This window comes from Lutjanus erythropterus, chromosome 20, assembly GCF_056507025.1.
Source record: "Lutjanus erythropterus isolate fLutEry1 chromosome 20, fLutEry1.hap2, whole genome shotgun sequence".
Classification (NCBI taxonomy): domain Eukaryota; kingdom Metazoa; phylum Chordata; class Actinopteri; order Lutjaniformes; family Lutjanidae; genus Lutjanus; species Lutjanus erythropterus.
In genome coordinates, this window is record NC_139336.1 from 19,739,027 (window position 1) to 19,757,895 (window position 18,869).

At 38.3% G+C, this 18,869-nt stretch overlaps 3 protein-coding genes across 4 annotated transcripts; 2 read left to right on the plus strand and 1 right to left on the minus strand.

The window, feature by feature from the left end:
* Window positions 1–1,164: 1,164 nt before the first annotated feature.
* Window positions 1,165–4,945, minus strand: LOC146308412 (uncharacterized). The gene is made up of 2 exons (XM_084746675.1): window positions 4,725–4,945; window positions 1,165–2,434 (listed from the first exon to the last, which is right to left on the minus strand). Exons 1-2 carry the CDS (start codon window positions 4,852–4,854, stop codon window positions 1,728–1,730), a joined length of 837 nt encoding a protein of 278 aa, XP_084602801.1. The 5' UTR covers window positions 4,855–4,945; the 3' UTR covers window positions 1,165–1,727.
* Window positions 4,946–7,136: 2,191 nt separating this feature from the next.
* LOC146308413 (homeobox protein goosecoid-2) lies at window positions 7,137–11,214 on the plus strand. Of its 2 annotated transcripts, none has more exons than XM_084746230.1 (3): window positions 7,137–8,712; window positions 9,610–9,863; window positions 10,728–11,214. In XM_084746230.1, the coding sequence occupies exons 1-3, from the start codon at window positions 8,475–8,477 to the stop codon at window positions 10,803–10,805; spliced, it is 570 nt and encodes a 189-aa protein (XP_084602356.1). In that variant the 5' UTR covers window positions 7,137–8,474; the 3' UTR covers window positions 10,806–11,214. The 2 variants fall into 2 exon arrangements, with proteins under 2 accessions (XP_084602356.1, XP_084602358.1); XM_084746232.1 differs by having other exon boundaries at window positions 9,625–9,863.
* A 554-nt stretch (window positions 11,215–11,768) lies between these two features.
* Window positions 11,769–17,258, plus strand: ess2 (ess-2 spliceosome associated protein). The gene is made up of 10 exons (XM_084746229.1): window positions 11,769–12,163; window positions 12,892–13,060; window positions 13,269–13,352; window positions 13,556–13,725; window positions 14,203–14,320; window positions 14,420–14,553; window positions 14,649–14,751; window positions 14,862–14,971; window positions 15,755–15,870; window positions 16,406–17,258. The coding sequence occupies exons 1-10, from the start codon at window positions 12,017–12,019 to the stop codon at window positions 16,683–16,685; spliced, it is 1,431 nt and encodes a 476-aa protein (XP_084602355.1). The 5' UTR covers window positions 11,769–12,016; the 3' UTR covers window positions 16,686–17,258.
* The last annotated feature ends 1,611 nt before the right edge of the window (window positions 17,259–18,869 follow it).

Genomic DNA, 18,869 nt, shown 5'->3' on the forward strand with positions numbered 1-18,869 from the left:
TTCCAGGGTTAAGAAAGGCCCACCATAAAGGCCTGGGTTTTTTTGAATTGCAAAATATCTTTTAATTGTTGCAAAGAATCCTTCTGAATTGCACACTGAATACAAATGTGTGCCTCCTCCATGTCGTGTCTCTGTTCATTAATTTACTAAAACTTGGTTCAGACTGCTGGCAAATCAGTTTTTTTTTCTTGAATCAAATTTTGAAGGCAGACTGTCTGTAAGTGATCAGATCAGATTTGTGCGTGCGAGCATCACCAGCCTAATTGAATGGGTTGCTGTGGTAACAATGTAGGATGATGAAACAGTTTTCCAATGGGGAAGTAGGTTCCTTCTAGCTTTGCCTGTACAGAAACTTCCCCATAAAGTGCCAGCAGCAGCAATTTATTTCGCCCTCTGTCCATTGACTGTTCTCTGTGTTGTCCTCCACAGTGGTCTGCTGGTAGTAGGGATGGGTATCAATAGCCAAAGTGCTAAATTGGTACAGAATTCTGATTGGTCAGTACAGAAATATTGATAAGCTCCTGGACAAACGGTGCTGCTGTCCGTATTTTTGTTATTTAAGTGCTACAACTACTCAAGCCAAGTTCCTGCTTCTTACATGCATATGAAGGGGGCTTTCTCAGAAGTCAGTGACAGCTTTTGCCCCGGCTCACGTAAGGTGGACTGACCCTTAAGGTGGACCAGGCCAGCTATTCTCATTTTAGTGACAAGCTGCTGCTCCTTTGCTCAGGAGATGACCACAGCCCTTTGGCCAAGTTACCCAAATTAATATATTAATTGGTTGAGTTTTCACATCTTTACATGTCATGTCTTTATTTTTTGCATCAAATTATGGTAAGTAGTATTGATAAGAGTATGGATAAGTATCAGTATCGGTATTGATAAAATCCTAATGATACCCATCCTTAGCTTTGCAGCAGTATGGATTCCACGCAGCCGCTCTGATGCACCTTTGACTTTGTGATGCACATTATATGTGGGTTTTTTGCTTTCCAGACTTCCTAAATCAGTCTGGAGGTGTCATTATTGCATATTATATAGAAAACCAGATCTGAGCTAACAGTCTGAACAAGTTCTAAGAATGTTGTTTGCCGTTTTTATCGAGTTGTAACTGGTCTTACAAATTATGCATCCCATTTGCTAAATTTACTAAAATCATACAAGTTTTGTGGAATCAAATTTAATATCAGACAGTCTCTTTATTTTAGATGAGATTAAAAAGAAAACGCGTTGATGCATGTGAGCAACTGAAAAATTAATTTATGAAACAGTATTCTCCTCCAAACTGTAAAGTCTTATTTTTCTGAGTTTTCTCTGTCACTGTAATTAAATGTAAAATACTGTAGATTATTACAGAGTTCAGATGAAGATTGGTTGAACACGAAACCACTTTTCTAAATGTGAATTCACTCTATTGACAGTAAAACTATGTAAATAAAGATGTTAATCTTGGTCTGTCTGTTTGTCTGCATTAACATATAAATTCTCCCATAAGCCTTACTCATCTAATAAATATGCAGATAAAGACACACCGAACCAGAGTGGTGTGGAAAAATATGACAATACTGAGATATGTTGAAAATTAAATCAAGTTTAGTCATTAACTTTAAATATTTCACATGAAAAAAGGGATGTACTTCAACCACTGTGTGCTGTAAAAAATAGATATTTTGGTCATTTTGTGGAAGAGGTTTTTAGAAAACAGAATAAAAAAGAGTCAGTATGGCCTAGTCCTGTGTTTCTGGCTCTGTCTGTTTATCTTCTGGCTGCGCAACGTTGAACTCCGCTTCATACATAATTTGCTGGATCTTCATTTTTGTCTCGCATCTTTTCTGTGGAGCGAGTCGCTTCAGAGCAGGGACAAAGCTCAGCAGGAACAGTTCGTCCTCGTCCCGTGGCCTGTTGGGAAATGGGGTGCCATTGTCTTTGACCAGCCATTTTGTAGGGGACGGTGCACTTTGAGAAGAAGACAGCGAGAGTGAGTCCTGCATCAGGCGCCGTTTCCGTCCAGGTTTGCTGCCAGGACTGATCTGTGGGCCCGATGGCATTTTGGCCAGAACAGCCAGCTGGGCCATCTGTGCATCTGGAGACATTGGAGGGAGCTGCGTCACAAACGTTACCTGAGGCTTGAGGTCAGGTTGACTTACAGGGACCTTCACAATGGACTGGGGTGTCTTGACCGTCTCAGACGATGTGTTTTCTCCCTCCATGCTCCCAGATTCATTGTCAGGGTTGTCGTGGTCCTCGTCGTTGCCGCCACAGATGTCTGCCACACCACTTCTTGAGCCAGTGAAAGGTGCAATAAAATTCATAAGTTGTCTGTATTTCCATCTACTCTGCACAATCTCTCCTTGCTTCTTGCTTTTGATCTCCATTCGGACTTCCTTCAAGTACCTGTCTCGCATGTTCTTCCATTTTCTTTTACATTCCTCAGCTGGAAAAGTAAAAAAAAACAGAGTGTAAGAAGCGATAAATTACATAAAAGAGGAAAATTTAAACAATGTGCACTTAAAATAAAAATACTTTCCCCAAAATTACACTCCCAAAAATTTTCTGCAGATGAGTAGTCTGCAGCACAGGTGTTACACTGAATGGGTAAACACACCTAACAGACAAATATTGGTTATGAAATGCACCCAAATATCATGCTGAAGCTGTTGTAATAACACTTAAATGATAGCAGCAAATTGTAGTGGTCTTCAGATCTGGTCCATGGCATTGCTGGGGTTCTGTTTCCCTGGTACAGAACTCTCCAGGACCCCAGCCCCAATTCATTACTGCTCAGTGATCAATAAATTCAGACAGACTAAATGAGGATGTACGTGTGTTTAGAAACACAGCAGAATGGACAAAACAACAGCTGTGCCTTTCCATAAATTTTGGGCTATATAAATAAATTGGCTACTTTACAATGCAAAGCAGCAGATCAATGCAATAGCACATAAGCTGTTCCTCGGGGAAGTTTTTTTTTTTTTTTTACTTTTGAGACTATCAGACTATGGCTGCAACAAAGCCTACTTATTATTTTCATTATTGATTAAACTGCCAATTATTTTCTTGATTAATACATTCATAGTTTGGTCTATAAACTGTCATATATGGGTGGGAAAATGGCCAATGTGTTCCTGAATCTAATCCAAATCTTCAAATTGCTTGTTTTAACAGCCCCAAACCCCATTATATTCAGTTTACAATACAATAAAACATGGAAATCAGTAAATCCTCACAATTACAAAATATTAAATAAATAATGTTATGTTTTGTTTTTTAATTATGAACTGATATTCTAATAATTACAGACTATTTTTGTTGACTGATTAATCAACTAGCCTAATCACACTCTAGCAGGGGTGTTAATGATTCATCATTTAATTGCCATGAGAATTTACAGGTAAAGTCAGTAGGATTTGCTCAAGATGTTCGTAAATGCATCAGAAAGATCATCGATTGCTGAGATTCATTCCCATGACCTCAGATACCAGCATTTTAGGTTGGTAAAGCGCCCGAGCACAGCAGGATAATGAGAAAATAAGAGCATATGAGCCAGGGGTTGGGTCTCTGCTGATGTAGGCACTGCCACACACTTCTTGTGGGCGTGGGTGATGATTGAGAGGGTTTATTATATAATCCTGCATAGTTTGCCTTTAACTCATTAAAAATGTATTAAAGGATGTTAGGTGTCCCATTTCTCCAGAGCTCCTCCTATGACAGTAAACAGAATATATTTGTGTTTTTGACAAAAGACATTTGAGGACACTTTGGAAGACAGTGATTTTATAGACCAAATCACTTATCAACAGATTATGAAAATAATTGACAGTTGCAGCCCTAACCATGTCCATGATTAGTTGAATACTACACACACACTATATGTATTTATGTTTATGTGTACACACACATAATGTGTAGTATATAATGTGTCTGTCTCTACTGGATTGCATTACATTGTTTGTCTAATGAAGTGAACAGGAAGTGTCTCATGTACAGTAGCCTTTGTACTCTATCAGGTTACTTTATTTATATCAGAGGGTAATACATAAAGACGGCCTGTTAAAATGTAGCAAAACTAAACTTTATCTGAGTAAAAATGAAAGTAAAGGCTTTTGTCTTTAGTTTGTCCTCATATGAGTCTTGTCACGGCGGTCACGACATGTCTGGAGGTCACTGTCGGTTCAAGCCGCTCCACCATGGACCGTGACTCCGTGCACCTGATTTTATTTCAGGCTGGGGCCCTCCGACCCCTGCCTCCGACATATTTTATCCAACACACCGACATCGCGATCGTGCTACCGACGTTCCCACGAGACGTCAGGAAGCCTTCAGTCCGTATGGAGCTCGCGGTGTTAACGGGAGAGACGGAAAAAGCACGCGGCTCGGTGAGCGTGTTTCCTCCTTCGCCTGCCGTGCTGGACACGCGGCTGGCGGCACGGAGGCAGACACGGAGCCGGACGGAGCAGCGGCCTACGGCGAGCAGCGAGCTGCGGCTGCTACCGCTAGCACGGTGGACGCGGCTGCTACCACACACCACCGGTCCGGGAGGCAGACGCGCGGATAAAAAAATAAATAAAAGCTACAAATTACATGTAAGATACACATAAAGTACCTCAACCTCTCAGAAACATCTACTGTTTTTGTCTGTTTAGTCGGTCACGTCCAACCTCGGCTGAGCAAATAATAACTGTCAGTAAAGTTATGATAAACAAAAAAAAAAATCAAACACTCACACGGCATACCCAGGACGATACTTATGTTTCTCCAAGCATTTGCCCGACTTTCTGTGCAACGGTAGTTCGGCAAAGTGACATTGTATAGCTCTGGATAATTAAATACAGCCAATATTAACTTATCGTCCATTTTGCCCTACTGTTGTGTCTGTGCTGCGCTGACGCGGAAGCGGCAGTCTTCTCCCGCCTTTTCCGCCCCAACGCGAGTTATCGCGAGTGGCGGGCTGCCTGCCGCGCTGTGCCGCTCCGCTGTTCAACGGTGGGCATTGTAGTCATTTGACACAGGGGGGCGCACGACTCAGCGTTGGCCTCCATCACTGCACTGCTCTACTGAGAGGTAATATTAATGATTATCCATATTCTGTTATTGTATCCCGAGGTAGGCTTTTTTTTTAAATTTCCATTAGTTTTTATTGTCATTTCGTTTTTATTTTTTAGTCATAATTCAGCTTCGTTTCAGTTGGTTCCCAAACTGGGTTTACTCGTTTCAGCTTATTTTTTATTATTTAAAAATGTTTAGTTTTTATTGTTGTTGTTAGTGTTAATATTATTATTGTACTTATTTGTCAGGGGAAAGTTCAGAATAGGTATTACAATACAAATCTTACCTTAAAATAGTTTATACAGACAGAATTGTGAACCTTTCAAGTGATGTATTGTTTGTCAAGGTTATTGCTAATATATGTAGGTAATATGCAAACAGAATCTGTTTGAGTGTATATTTTTGAAACTTTGCACATGCTCATTTATTCTATTTTTATTGTATTTTTTACCTACATTTCCCTTCATGCTGCTTCTTTTTTTCCCTTGCGCTGCTTTGCCAAATTGAATTTCCTTTTCAGCGGATCAATAAAGAACATCTTATCTTACCTTTAAAAAAAGTTGTGATTGAGTATATATAGATGCTGCCATGTGGGAGGTACTATTTGTCTTTCTTCTTAGAAGCATAAATACAGTACCACTCCTGCAATAAAATATATCCGTATTAGTATGTCTTTTGAGTGCACTGTAACATACATGTTCACTATGGTATGAATGCTGAAGCCAAACAATTAAACACCAGATCTCAGAGCTCATTTTGAATTTCCAGGAAAAACATATGAGAAAAAAGCAGAGAACATAATATTTATAGTATACAGCTATTAGATAGTTTCCTCAACTACAAGGTGGTTTTCTTGATTCCTGTCAAGTCTCCAGGGTATCACTCTCTCACAAGTGTTTTCTGAGCAAGTTCACATACAAGCAAGTGTAGAGCAAACAGAGAGGAAGGTTGAGACTCTGCATTTCCTGGTCACACAGCTGCAATCTGCGATTCCCCAGGAGGTTTCTGGCCCTGGTCCAGCAGTGAACAGAGACACTGAGCTTTTTCACACATGAATCGTCTGATGACATGTGGGCTTCTCTGCTCATTTATCAACAGTAAGTGTATGTGTGGGTGTATTTATAATCCAGTGACTTGATTTGTGTCCTTTATTATTCAAGATTTCTTTTTTTTTCTCCCACTGACCTGCTGTTTGAGTCACCATTTTATACGTCTGATGAAAACCAAAAACCCAGAGGGCATATTAGTCAGTGACAATGATACAGTAATGTATCTCAACACCATCAGAACAATGAAGTCTGATTTTATAAGTGTGTAATATTTTCTAGAAGTGACTGTCTTCAGAATGCAGCCTCACATCTTGATTAGGAAAATAAATTTCTTTTTCAGCCTCAGCTTGGTGTTGACTTGTTTTTTGTCACTATATCTGAGCTGGTGTTTGGTTGAGTTTTATTCTGCAGAGTGAGAAGGTAAAAGAAATCAGTATTGTCAATTTTTCCTTTATATGTCACTTCAGGTTGTGTATTTTATGGAAACCTGTTTCCACCAATGTAATGGGAAAAAAGAAGATCACTACAAAGATAAACTTTCTCTACATAATGCCTTAGCATCTCAAAATAATGAGAAACTGTCAAAATAATGGGTTAGATACCATCTCATTATTTCAACATCGTAATTAATTATTTTGAGGTACTATCTACTTTTTGTTAAAGATACAAATTACTTATTTATAGACACTAACCCATTTTAAAATACATAACTTTTGAGATACTAATTCATTATTTTTAAGATACTATCTCGATATTTTGTGATACTATGTCATTATTTTGAGGGTCTAGCCCATTATTTTAGCTACTAAGTCATTATTTCAACAAATTTTCTTTTTATTTTGAGATACTAGTTTGATATTTTGAAATACAAAGTCATTATTCTGAAATACTACTTTTGAGATACTAAAACATTTTGAGATAAGTAACTCAATGTTCTGAGAAAAGAACTTTTTTTTGGAAATACTAACTAACTATTTTGAGAAACTAGACATTCTGAAAAACTTTTTTGAGACGCTAGTTTCTCATAATGACTAACAAGATCTTTGTCTTCATCACATTGGATTTAAATGGGTTTCTATAATATTTGAAGGGTTGTAGTGGGCCTTGTAAAATAATATGCTGGTGAATGGAACCATTCAGAACCATCAAAATCACTTTAAACTGAAGACAGTAGTCCAAGTAGCGCCTTAAAAACCTAGAAAAACTATATCAGTGTGACAGTGCTGGCTTTTCTTTACTTTCCCTCTTGTACCAAATATTGCTCTTACTACGGCAAAATGAACCTTTATCATTCTAATCCCCAGTAATGAATTTTGAACTGTTTTGAACCAGTGTGGATGTGGTACAATTCCTTCTATTGAGAACCACAATAACTGCAGATAGCGATCTCACATGCTCCGCAAACTATACATCAACAATCTGGGCGCTATTAAATCCAAGTGAAAAGGATGGGATGGTGTTTATTGTTATCTGTTTTCAAAAGCCCTTATAAGAGGAGCTTAAGACAGATTGTGGAAATCCATTAATTCTCTGGAAGAAAAAAAAGGTGTATTGCCTTGTATGAAATCACAGGATTTGTTGTGGGGGGATGAATTTAACCTGTAATAGCTTTACCTCAGCTGTGCACATTGTCAGAGGAGTGAAACTGAAAGACTGCAGCACACAGATAAGACACACGATGCATGATTGTGAATACAAAGCACAAGTTTATTAATGCCGTTTGTGTTTATAAATACAAATGTATTAGTGTCACCGCACACGTCACTCATTTATCCACAGCTGACTAATTACTGTGTGCAATCAGTGACACCTCAACTCGTGTCCTTTACTGAACATATCTACTCATTTTTTTTTTGCACAAGATCATTTGTTGATAAAGCTAAATATACAAGTGACATTATGAAATAAATTTAAGAGCTAATCCTTAAAATTCAGCATACACAAGTCTCTGGCCACACCAAAAAACGTTCATCTTTAAATCCAGGTTTCTAATACCAAGCAATCCCCTTTTCTCTAAAACCTCAACAATAAGGATCTTAGGAGCTCTCCACTTCTCATTTTATGCAGTGAAATCTGATTTCTTTTGGAGAAAGGAATGAAGCAAGATTAACTGAATCTGCCGTCCTCCCTAACCTCTTCACAAAACTGCCCAGATTAGCTAGGAATTAAGTTTCAACCGTTTTATGTGTCTGGTCCATAGGGGGGATTATAGTTTTACTATTTTTTTTGGCCTCCCAATTTCACTATAAGGGGCCTGACACGCTGTTGTAGAGAGAGGAGACGCAGAGGAGCAGCTGAGCCTGAACTATCGGAAAGTGTTTTGTGTCAAAATCCCAAAAAGATCACTGCTTTTTGTGTTTTATCGGACATTCTTTGGGGATGGACAGAGTGGTTGGGATGGAGAGACAAAAGTTTCCTTTCACCATTGAGAACATACTGAGCAAATATCCAAACAGTGCTGGAGACAGACGGTCATGTGGAACAAGTGTTGCTGGGCTGAAAGAGAGGACAGTGAGTCCTGTTGGAGGCCAGACAGAGACTGTCCATCGTGCCTGTCTGTGCTGCTGCTACTGCTCCCACTGTGGAGACATATTCCACACTGAGTTCATTCATGAAGGTAAGACCAAACCCGTTCTCCTCATGAGTAGAGTTACCGCTGCAGAGCCGCAACAATCAAATCAAATAGTTGTCAACTATTGAATTAATTTTCAACTATTTTGATAATTGATGGATTGTTCATTTTTTAATAGGAAAAATTCTCAGATTTCAGTTTCTCAAATGTAAATATTTTCTGGTGTCTTTAGTCTTCTGTGACAGTACACATTTTACATTTTTAGAAAATAAGGGTTCCAAAAGGGTTCTTCCTGAAGGGGTGAGGTTCTACCCTTTTTTGCAGAAAGGGTTCATCACTAGTTTTTTGTTTGTTTGTTTTTTGGAAGGCCAGGGGTTCCATTAAGAACAATTTTCATCCAAAGAACCATTTTTGAAGAAAACAGTTCCTCATTGATTGTTGAAATCCTTGAATCTTTCATCCAAGGTTCCACAAGGGTTCTTTGTACCATAATATAAAAAGGTTCTTAGTAGAACCCCCGTGGTTAGGTTATAGATAAAAACCTTGGAATATAAAAAGATTCTCAGTAGAACCCCCTACATGGATTCTAGATAAAACCCTGGGAAACAAAGTTCTCCATAGAACCCCCTAGATGGATTCTAGATGATGGTTTAGATAGTAACATAAAAAGGTTATCTGTACAATCCCTCAGGGTGAGTTCTTGATAGCAGCCTTAGAATGTGGAGAAGTCCTGGATAGAACCCCCAGAGAGGGCTCTGGGTGGAACCATTACACCATAGAAGGGTTCTTTGTAGAACCTCTCCATAGGAGTTTTGAGTGAAAGCTTTCACAGATGGTTCTTGCTTTAATCCTTTATGTTTCTGTTGCAGCCCTACACCTCTATTTACACATTTTAAACTGGTTTTGACTTCAGTGACACTTTGTTCACTGACCTGAAATCAGATGTCGTTCCTGCAGCCTGTCAGTATGGATGGTCCCCAGCGATGCTCACAGACCCCTGCAGGCTGGGAGAAGCTCACAGAGAGGAGCAGCAGACAGTCGGTCAGGTGCAGAGGCGAACCAGGCGTCACCGCACTATCTTCACAGAGGAGCAGCTGGACGCACTGGAGGAGCTGTTCCTGCAGAACCAGTATCCAGATGTGAACACGAGGGAAAAACTGGCACAGCGCACTCACTTAAGAGAAGAAAGAGTGGAGGTGAGACCGTGGTGTCACAGTCAGCCTTTTTTAAAACAAATAATAATCCTGTTTCCACAGTGATTCAGGGTTAGATACAACTCAAACTGCTCTGGGTGCAGAATTGTGTTCAGCAGATGGAGAAACACTTGATCATCTTAAAAAGACAGTTTCAAAACAGTTCTTCTTGAGGGGCTGAGGTTCTACCCACAATAAATTGCTCAGAAGAACCCTTTTTTTTTGAAGAAAGGGTTTGTCAAGGGTTATTTATAAAGCTGGGGGTTCCCTAATCCTAATCCCTTTAAATCAAAGAACCCTTTTTGGAGGATAGAGTTCTTCAAGGACTATTGAAATCCTTGAAGACTGTCAAGGGTTCTTTGTACTATAATACAGAGGGCTTAAGATAAAATACTTGGAACATAAAAGGGTCCTTGACAGAACCCCTGGGCAGGTTCTGGATAAAATGGACGGAATAAAAAAGGGTTCTCGAAAGAACCCCCCGGGTGAGATTTAGATAATAGGTTATCTGTGAATCCTCCAGAGTGAATTCTTAATACCAGCCTCAGAACATGGAAAATTCCTAGATAGAACCCCCAGAGAGAGCACTGGGTGGAACCATTACACCATAGAGGGGTTCTTTGTAGAACATCTCCATAAGGGTTTTGAGTGAACGCTTTCAAAGATGGTTCTAGCTTTAATCCTTTATGTTGGGTTCTACAACATTTCCAGAACCAAAAACAAACATTCCCATAAAGTTTTGGTAACCAAACTTTTCTAGCTGGGTTTTAATTATATGCCTGTGTTTATAACGACACACCAGGTGCCAAATAATATACAGTATTTCATTAAATAAATTAACTAATACAACATTTTTTCTGCTGACAGGTTTGGTTTAAAAACCGAAGAGCAAAGTGGAGGCGTCAGAAAAGATTATCATTTGGAGTGGGAAACACAGAAAACTGAATTTTCTACCGTATATATGGACCACTATATTGAAAAGACACTTGCATATGTGTGTGTGTGCTTGAGTTACAAAAGGATTTTTTCATGCTATTGTTATCAAATATAATACACAGACAAAACCTTTTTATTACGGAAAATAGAAAACCTTGTGACTCTTGACAGTTTTGAAGCCTATTTGTGAATCTGATTGTTTGAGTGCATGAAAGAAGGACTTCTTTGACATATATGCTAATACTAATCCCGAAAGTCACATTTTGAATCTGTAAATGGATTGTTATAGTTTGCACTGGTTGTTAAAAAAGTGTCCTTGAGAACAAATAAAGTGAATTTGTGGGGAGACATGGAGGAACCTCATTTCTTATGCATGTTAAAGAATCATAGTAATGGTCAGTCTGGGTGCTCAGGAGATAATTAGTGGTTACAAGTTATTATTATTATTGTTCTGTAGGTAAGCAGATACAAAGAAACAGAGTGAAACCTCTGGGTTAATTTTTACCTACACAGATTATTATTATTTAGGATAATGAATATACTGGAAATGTCTTGAAATGCAGCAAACATCCAATATCAACTTCATTCTGAAGAATCAAATAGTATATTGAATATTTTCCCCCAATTACTTTTTCAGTAAAATTGGTTACTTTAAATTTCACTATGTCCTTATTCAGTTGGAAAACGGGCCAATTAACTTGATTAATATGTCAAATAAATATCAAAACTCAAATATATAAATTTTTAGATCATTTTAGACATTTCAAATGATCAAATTCAAATCATTTATGTACTCTTTCCTTTCCCGTTTTTGTTTATATTTTTACATTTCTTGGATATTTAATTGCATTTTTGTAATATTTTTATTCTGTGAGGTATATTTTCAACTGTAACAACGAAAAACTGGAGAACTGCGTGGTTTATGACATCCTGTAAATAAAGTTGAAGGAAAAAACGTAAACTTCCGGTGACGTAACAAATCAGCCTGTACGTACTACGTTGTGTGTACGCCTCTTGTGAAATTACGGTAAATAGTAAGACAACTGGTAACAATTAGTGACGTTCAAGCCGTCTTACATGTCTAACTATATACTATATGTATGAAATACTTAACGCGTGTTTCTCAAGTATAAAAGCTACATTCCGTGTCGATCCAGTCGGTGTTTTGTCGTAGAAAGAGCACCGTTAGCCGTTAGCCTGAGAGGCTAACAAGGTCCACAATGGAGGGCAGCGCCAGCGTGAGGAAATCGCTGTCCGGGACTCTCGTTCCTGCGGCGGTCTCAACAGTGGCTATCCTGCAACAACCCGAGCAGAATGACAAGGGGAAGCTGACGAGAAAGGTCCTCGATGAAGAGGAGTACATCGAGGTATTTAAATGATAGATTATGATATGAGCAAGCGACGGGCTGTCAGTAGTCACTCAGCAGTGCTGCTGTGTTACGTTAGCTCGGTTAATGCTAGCAAAACAACTTTTTAACAGACGGTTACTGTAACAAACACTATTTTTGGTGTTTGGTGTTGTTTTTTAAATTAGGGAGTAAATAATTTACTAATATCAGAACTCTTCAGTGCCCTTAAGTTTGTGAAAACGTGACGTTTCAAATTAGAGATACCCCACCTCCTGTTTCTTTTAGGGACTAAGTTGTCTAAGATAATGGCTGGGACACATTTTCAGTGTGTAGGGAGTTATATCATGGTATGAATAGATATGATCAAGAATTGTTGGCGATTGTAAGAATATGATTTAATAATATTAGGAATTTTGTATAATATAATGATACTGTGGTACAGTGTTGGGTTCAAAAACTTCCTAACCTTCCCTACCACATGATACCATCCTGTAGTGCTGAAACTATTAAGTTTTTGATTATGGTAATCAATTAATTAAGTGACAGAAAAATAAAAGGTTACAATAGTTATAGATTTGAGCTGCAGTGATCAGTCAATTTATTCATTAAGTGTAGTCAACAGAAAGAAAATTAGTTGCCAGCAATTTGGATAAATGAAGAATCATTTCACTTCTAAAGGATTTGCTGCTGTTGTTTGTCATTTATGATACTAAATGAAGATGTACCTACCTGTCTCCTTCTAACAGAGTTTAGAGAAGATCATCCAGAGGGACTTCTTCCCAGATGTGACTAAATTGCAGGCACAGAAGGACTATCTTGATGCAGAAGAAAATGGTGACCTAGAGAGAATGAGAGAGATATCCATAAGATATGGATCTTCTTTAACAAAATCTACGCCGCGGTCTTCTGCACCATGTGAGTAAACGGAGGAGTCAAAATGAACACAGTAGTTTCATGTTATTATACTGTTCTTACAGAATTGTAGACCGCCCATGTTTGTTTTGCTTCTGCATGCCAATGATGAAAAAATATACCTTGAGAGATACAAACTAAAGTAACCAGGTATTTAGTCTGAATTTGCTTTACATTCATTTATTTTTTCTTCCTTCTCTCTGTATGTAAGATGTGACACCGGCTAGTTTTGAGACACCAGTGGGCCGCTCAGCGTCTCCCTCATCCACGCATGCCAGTAAACCTTTAGATGGGGGTAAGAATCTAATGTTTTTTTAAGATAAAGAAAAGACATTGTAATATTCTGGCCTTCAATTGTGTGGTTATATGAACTCTCAGATCTGTGTTCCACTGTAAAACTTATCTAAATTGTGTTTGGCAGTAATTATCTAACAAATGGGCTTCCAAATGTAGTCAACAGTTATTTAACCCTGTTTGTATCAATTATTATATCCATAGAGAGCAAGGATGCTGACAAGGAAGAGAAAGAGCTGCCCTGTCTGGATCGTTTCCTTGCTAAAAATACCAGTGAGGATAATGCATCATTTGAGCACATAATGGATCTGGCAAAAGACAAGGAGAAGCTGAAGCATTCGTGGTTATACGAGGCCGAGGCTGAATTCAAACAGGTATATAAATGTACATAGTTAAAGGATACGTTTGGTGTTTTTCAACACGGACCCTATTTTCCTGTGTTTTTGTATCTAAGTGACTAATGAGGACAACAGTTTTTGAAATTAGTCCAGTATTAAATAAGCTTTGCAGCCAGCAGCCACAAAAGCCGGCAAAAACAAGCACTTGTATATTAGCATATTTTGATGGTTCCCATGAAGATTACACTGTAGTCCATTTTGTTTCTCCATTTGTCACTAAAAACATGGAAAATAGGGTCCTGGTTGAAAATAACTTAGCCTTTAAAAGCTTTTATTAAATTCAAAGCAAATGAATGAAATGCTTTGATTGATTTGAGGTGTGCTGAGTTTTGAGGGTTGCATGATTTTGTTTGCAGTCGCAGTCGATCAGTGGTACGCAGACTGTTATTGGAGAAACTGTGACATCCATTGATCACATTTAAAATATTTATGAATACTTCTGATATTTTTCAGCGTCATGAGGACAACCTCGCCTTACCATCAGTTGAAAAAGCAGCTCTTGAATGTGTCAAAGCTGGACTTGAGACGTGGGAGTACAAAGCAAAAAATGCCTTGATGTATTATCCAGAAGGTAAGAAGACTAAACTTTTGATCAACATCATGCATGTAATTAATCAAATGTATTTGTAAGGGAAAAGGTGAATTTATTTATTTATTTTATTAAAATCAGGTGTTAAAGACGACGATGCTTTATTTAAGAAGCCACGGGAGGTTGTTCACAAGAATACTCGGTTTTCTGGAGACCCCTTCAGCAAAGCTCTCAACAAAAGCCAGATTCAGCAGGCTGCGGCCCTCAACGCACAGGTAAATTTTAGGAATATGGTATATGAAAACCAGAAGAAAAAATATTTTGAGTTGAAGAAGACTGTTCATTAATGAATATTGTATTTTCTGTCCAGTTCAAACAGGGTAAAGTCGGCCCTGATGGGAAAGAGCTCATCCCACATGAATCCCCAACAGTTAATGGATATGGTTTTGAAACAATGCCTTCCCCTGCGCCTGGTAAGTGATGTGTAGGTTCATAGTTACAGTTCTGAGATCCATGAAACTAAATGTTGCATTACAAAAAAAAAAAACAAAGGATTACTGAAGGCTGTTTTCTATTCCCTCAGGTGTAGCAGAGTCACCTCTGATGACCTGGGGTGAGATTGAGAGCACTCCATTTCGTCTGGATGGATCAGACACCCCGTATGTTGAGAGAAATCACGGTCCATCCTTTAAGGTACTGAACCCTCAGTGGTAGCTGAAATAATATCTCTGCCAGGCGTACGTTTATTTTCATCTTCAAGGACCTCTTGTGGGTGCAGTGATTAACAGTTTTTGAAAGACATATTTCAGTGACTGCTCTGTTTTATACAAACAGCTGGTATGGGCCGCAAGTTATCAACAACTGCTTGTCTAAAAACAAGGCTTACCTAGTCTGGAGGCCACATTTTTGTCTTTGTCTGACACCCTGGAAAAGTTTTGTACCATCTCCACATTAATTCCATACCTGATATGTTATGATCCACTAAACTTAGGCACAAACAAGATGAATAAATCTTTGTTTTGTTAGCTTCTTCGCTATGCATCTGTGTGCCCAGCATATTGGAGCATTCAAGGTGCATGACTAAACAAATGAGAGAGAGACTTGACTACAGAATCAACTGTCACTCCCTTTGTTGTGACTGGGTTTTCATGAAATTCGGTTTGCTAGAACCAGTCTAATCAGCTCTATGCCAAAACATTAACCCTCTCAGTAGCTACAGTTTGCATTGGATACAGACTACACACTTTGAATAGCAAACATCAAATGAGACGTATTCAGCTTTTCAGTTTATGCAAGTTTCTCCAAGAATTTACATTTCTCTATCTATTATATTGTTGTAAAACCACCTGATTGCTTTTAATGTTTCAAATAAATAACTTTGACAATTTGTTTAAATTGAGAAGTTTGGACTTATTGTTCCATTTATTGTTCTTTATTTATTGTATTCTGAAATTTAATATATGTTGTTTGCAAAAGATTCCAGAACCAGGCAGACGAGAGAGGCTGGGTTTAAAAATGGCCAATGAAGCTGCCGCTAAAAACCGTGCGAAGAAACAGGAGGCGCTGCGAAAGGTCACAGAGAACCTTGCAAGGTAAAGACTCTTTATTTTATCTGCCTCTACAAGTAACAACAGCTCACTGCATCTCTTAACTCCTGTCTTTAAAAGAGAAAGTTGAGTTTAAAGGGATAGTTTGGATTATTTGAAGTGGGATTGTATGAGGTACTTATTACCTGCAGTAGATGCTGGTCAGCTTGCCCCCAGTTTGGAGAAGCAGAGAGGGGCATCAGCACTAAGCAGTGTGCTGCTGTAGACAGAGTCAGTTGCAAAAAGTATTTTAGCCACTTAAAAAGATCTACTTAAGATTAAAAAATTAATATCGGTATAAAGGTATGTGATAGACCAGCATCTCCCATGTTCTGCAAAGTAAAATTACTGATTCCTCCTATGATGTCTGGTTGGTTTGCAGAGAGCAATATTTGAAAAGGGTTTTATGACGGCAACGTACCTCATATTCCTCCACATCAGATAATCCAGTTCAAAAGATCTGTTTTAATTGTTTAAGTCCAGTTTTGAAGGATTTCCCACCATTATAAACTAACTGATCACATTCATCTATGTGTTGCAGTCTTACACCTAAAGGACTGAGTCCGGCCCTCACCCCGGCACTGCAGAGGCTCGTAAATCGGACATCTAGCAAATACACGGACAAAGCACTACGAGCTAGTTACACCCCATCGCCCTCACACAGAGCCACTGGCTGCAAGACTCCCTTTGGTGGCCCGTCCACTCCCTCAGGAACACCAACGCCAAACAAAGCCAAGACACCGGGCTCTCAGGACCTTACATCACTTACAGACAATCTGCTGCAACTTCCCAAGAGACGGAAAGCTTCGGACTTTTTCTGAGTAATAGATGCCGTTATCTGCTGGGATTGCACAAAACAGACTCATTGTGAGGCGGAAAACTTGATTATGAACCCTTCAGACTCAGTTTTCTAAAAATTTAAGAGCACATCTCTCAGCTGGATGACTGGATAAAGAACTGTATAAAGGACTGAAGAATTTTTATGGATTTATTTGTTACATTTTTGCGCTGATGGATCACTGTGATCCATCTTTGTGTCCAAAGTCTATTTACTTACTTGTGTATCTTATTTTGTTTCATCCCAAATGCAGGGTTTCATACGTTTTATTAAAGCCGAGTACCCAGCAGCACATGTTCAATCCAATAGTTAACTGCCCATCTCGCCACACATGCTGCTAAGGCATTTCAGTAGAAATTGACAACAGACAGGGCTTCAGTGAGACAGCTCACTGATTGTCCGTGTAAATGGTGAATGTTTCTTTTTGGCCTTTATCTTCTTAATTTGAAGTTGGGGAATTTAAGCATCCTAAAAAATCCTTTTTCTTAAAATTTACAATTAAACATTTTTGACTAAAAATGTTCTGCAAAAGAATATAAAACTATGTGCCACCAGATGACATCCTTCTGTCCTATGTCCTCTGTCCTATGTCCTACTGGCTGTGGAACAATAACAACTTTACACCTCTTTATTTTTTTTTAGAGCGAGCTTCCAGTGTACAGGCCTAGTCATACTGGGAAAAACGGAAATAGCCAGAAATAGTCCAATATGACCTCTATCTGTTTTTTGGAGCCTAAGAGATTACAGGGTCTCCTAATGCCAGATTTGTTATCAAGTGAGGTTCATGTCCTGTTGTGTGGGGACGTCAACACACACACTGCAGCTTGATTTACAACTTCACCCTGTCATGGGAGTCATGGGTCAAAGGTCAGTGTTTTCATAACCAGGCATGTTATCCAGCAGTGGGTCAAACATAATTTTGACACAGGTGTGGACATTAAACTTACACAAATTGAAGTTTTTAATTCAGTGAATGTTTAAGATGTGTGTTTATTTCATGCAAGAAAATGTTTGATTTGGGTCCTGTCACAAAAACTAGTTAAAAGATAGGTATGCGTTTTGTTAAGGTGGTCTTAAAACAGTACACTGCAAAAATGCCCGCATTTACATGACTTTTACTGTGCGTCAGTGGTGAAATCTAAGAACCATCTTGTCAAGTGCAAATCTAAGGTATTTATACTTGATTCTAGTATTTCCATTTTATGCAGCTTTATATTTCAACATTTCAGAGGCAAATAGGGGACGTTTTTTCAGATTACAATTTCTCATTCCTTTCATGTCCACTGAAAACCATGTATCTCCAGATTTAGTGATTTGGAATTGTAATTTTTCTGACAAACTGAAGGAGTAGGTGTTCCTTTATGGATTGAGAATATTATCCTACTCCTCAAAAAAAAAAAAAAAAAAAAACTTCAGCCAGGTCAGCTGTAAAATGCATTTTCATAAAGCTGTAACCAGCTGTTGTCTGAGCTCATGAAACTTGACTTTTTAGAGATATGGTTCTGACAGGACAGCAGTGCAACAAACATGATAATCTCATAGAAAATGATGCATTGCTATAGATTAAACTATCCAGTAGTATATAAAGTAGTTAAAATTGGTGCGACTGTAAACAACTGTAAAATGCAACATAAACATCGATGCAGTAGTAATAGTAATCCAAACACATCATATATATTATTAAGACACTGATAGGGGCCATTTTTCTGCAGAATGAGCACTTCTACTTTGGACATGTTCATTTACTTACATAATTTTACTTGAGGTTTTGAATATTTTATTGTTTTCACAGTGTGTTCTTGCTACTTTTACTAAAATATAAATAGTTCTTCCACCACTGCTGCACCTTAAGTTTGCAAACTCTGGTGTTGAGAAATAAGATTTATCTTCTAATATGCTAATAAACAGGAGCCATAAAAAAAAAAAGACAGGGACTCACCTGTTATGATAATTGCGGTCTTGGTCTCACAAGGTCAGGCCATAAAATAGGGTAAACTATACAATAAAATTATGGTAGAAATGCATGTTTATGCATTTTTAATACAAAGGTTTCTCAATAATCCAAAACGAAAAAGATTAATTAAATTTTTTGAATTATTTTGTGGAATAATTTGGTTTTAGAATAGGTCTCTGCTTAACTGGAGTGATAGATTATATGAATTCACGT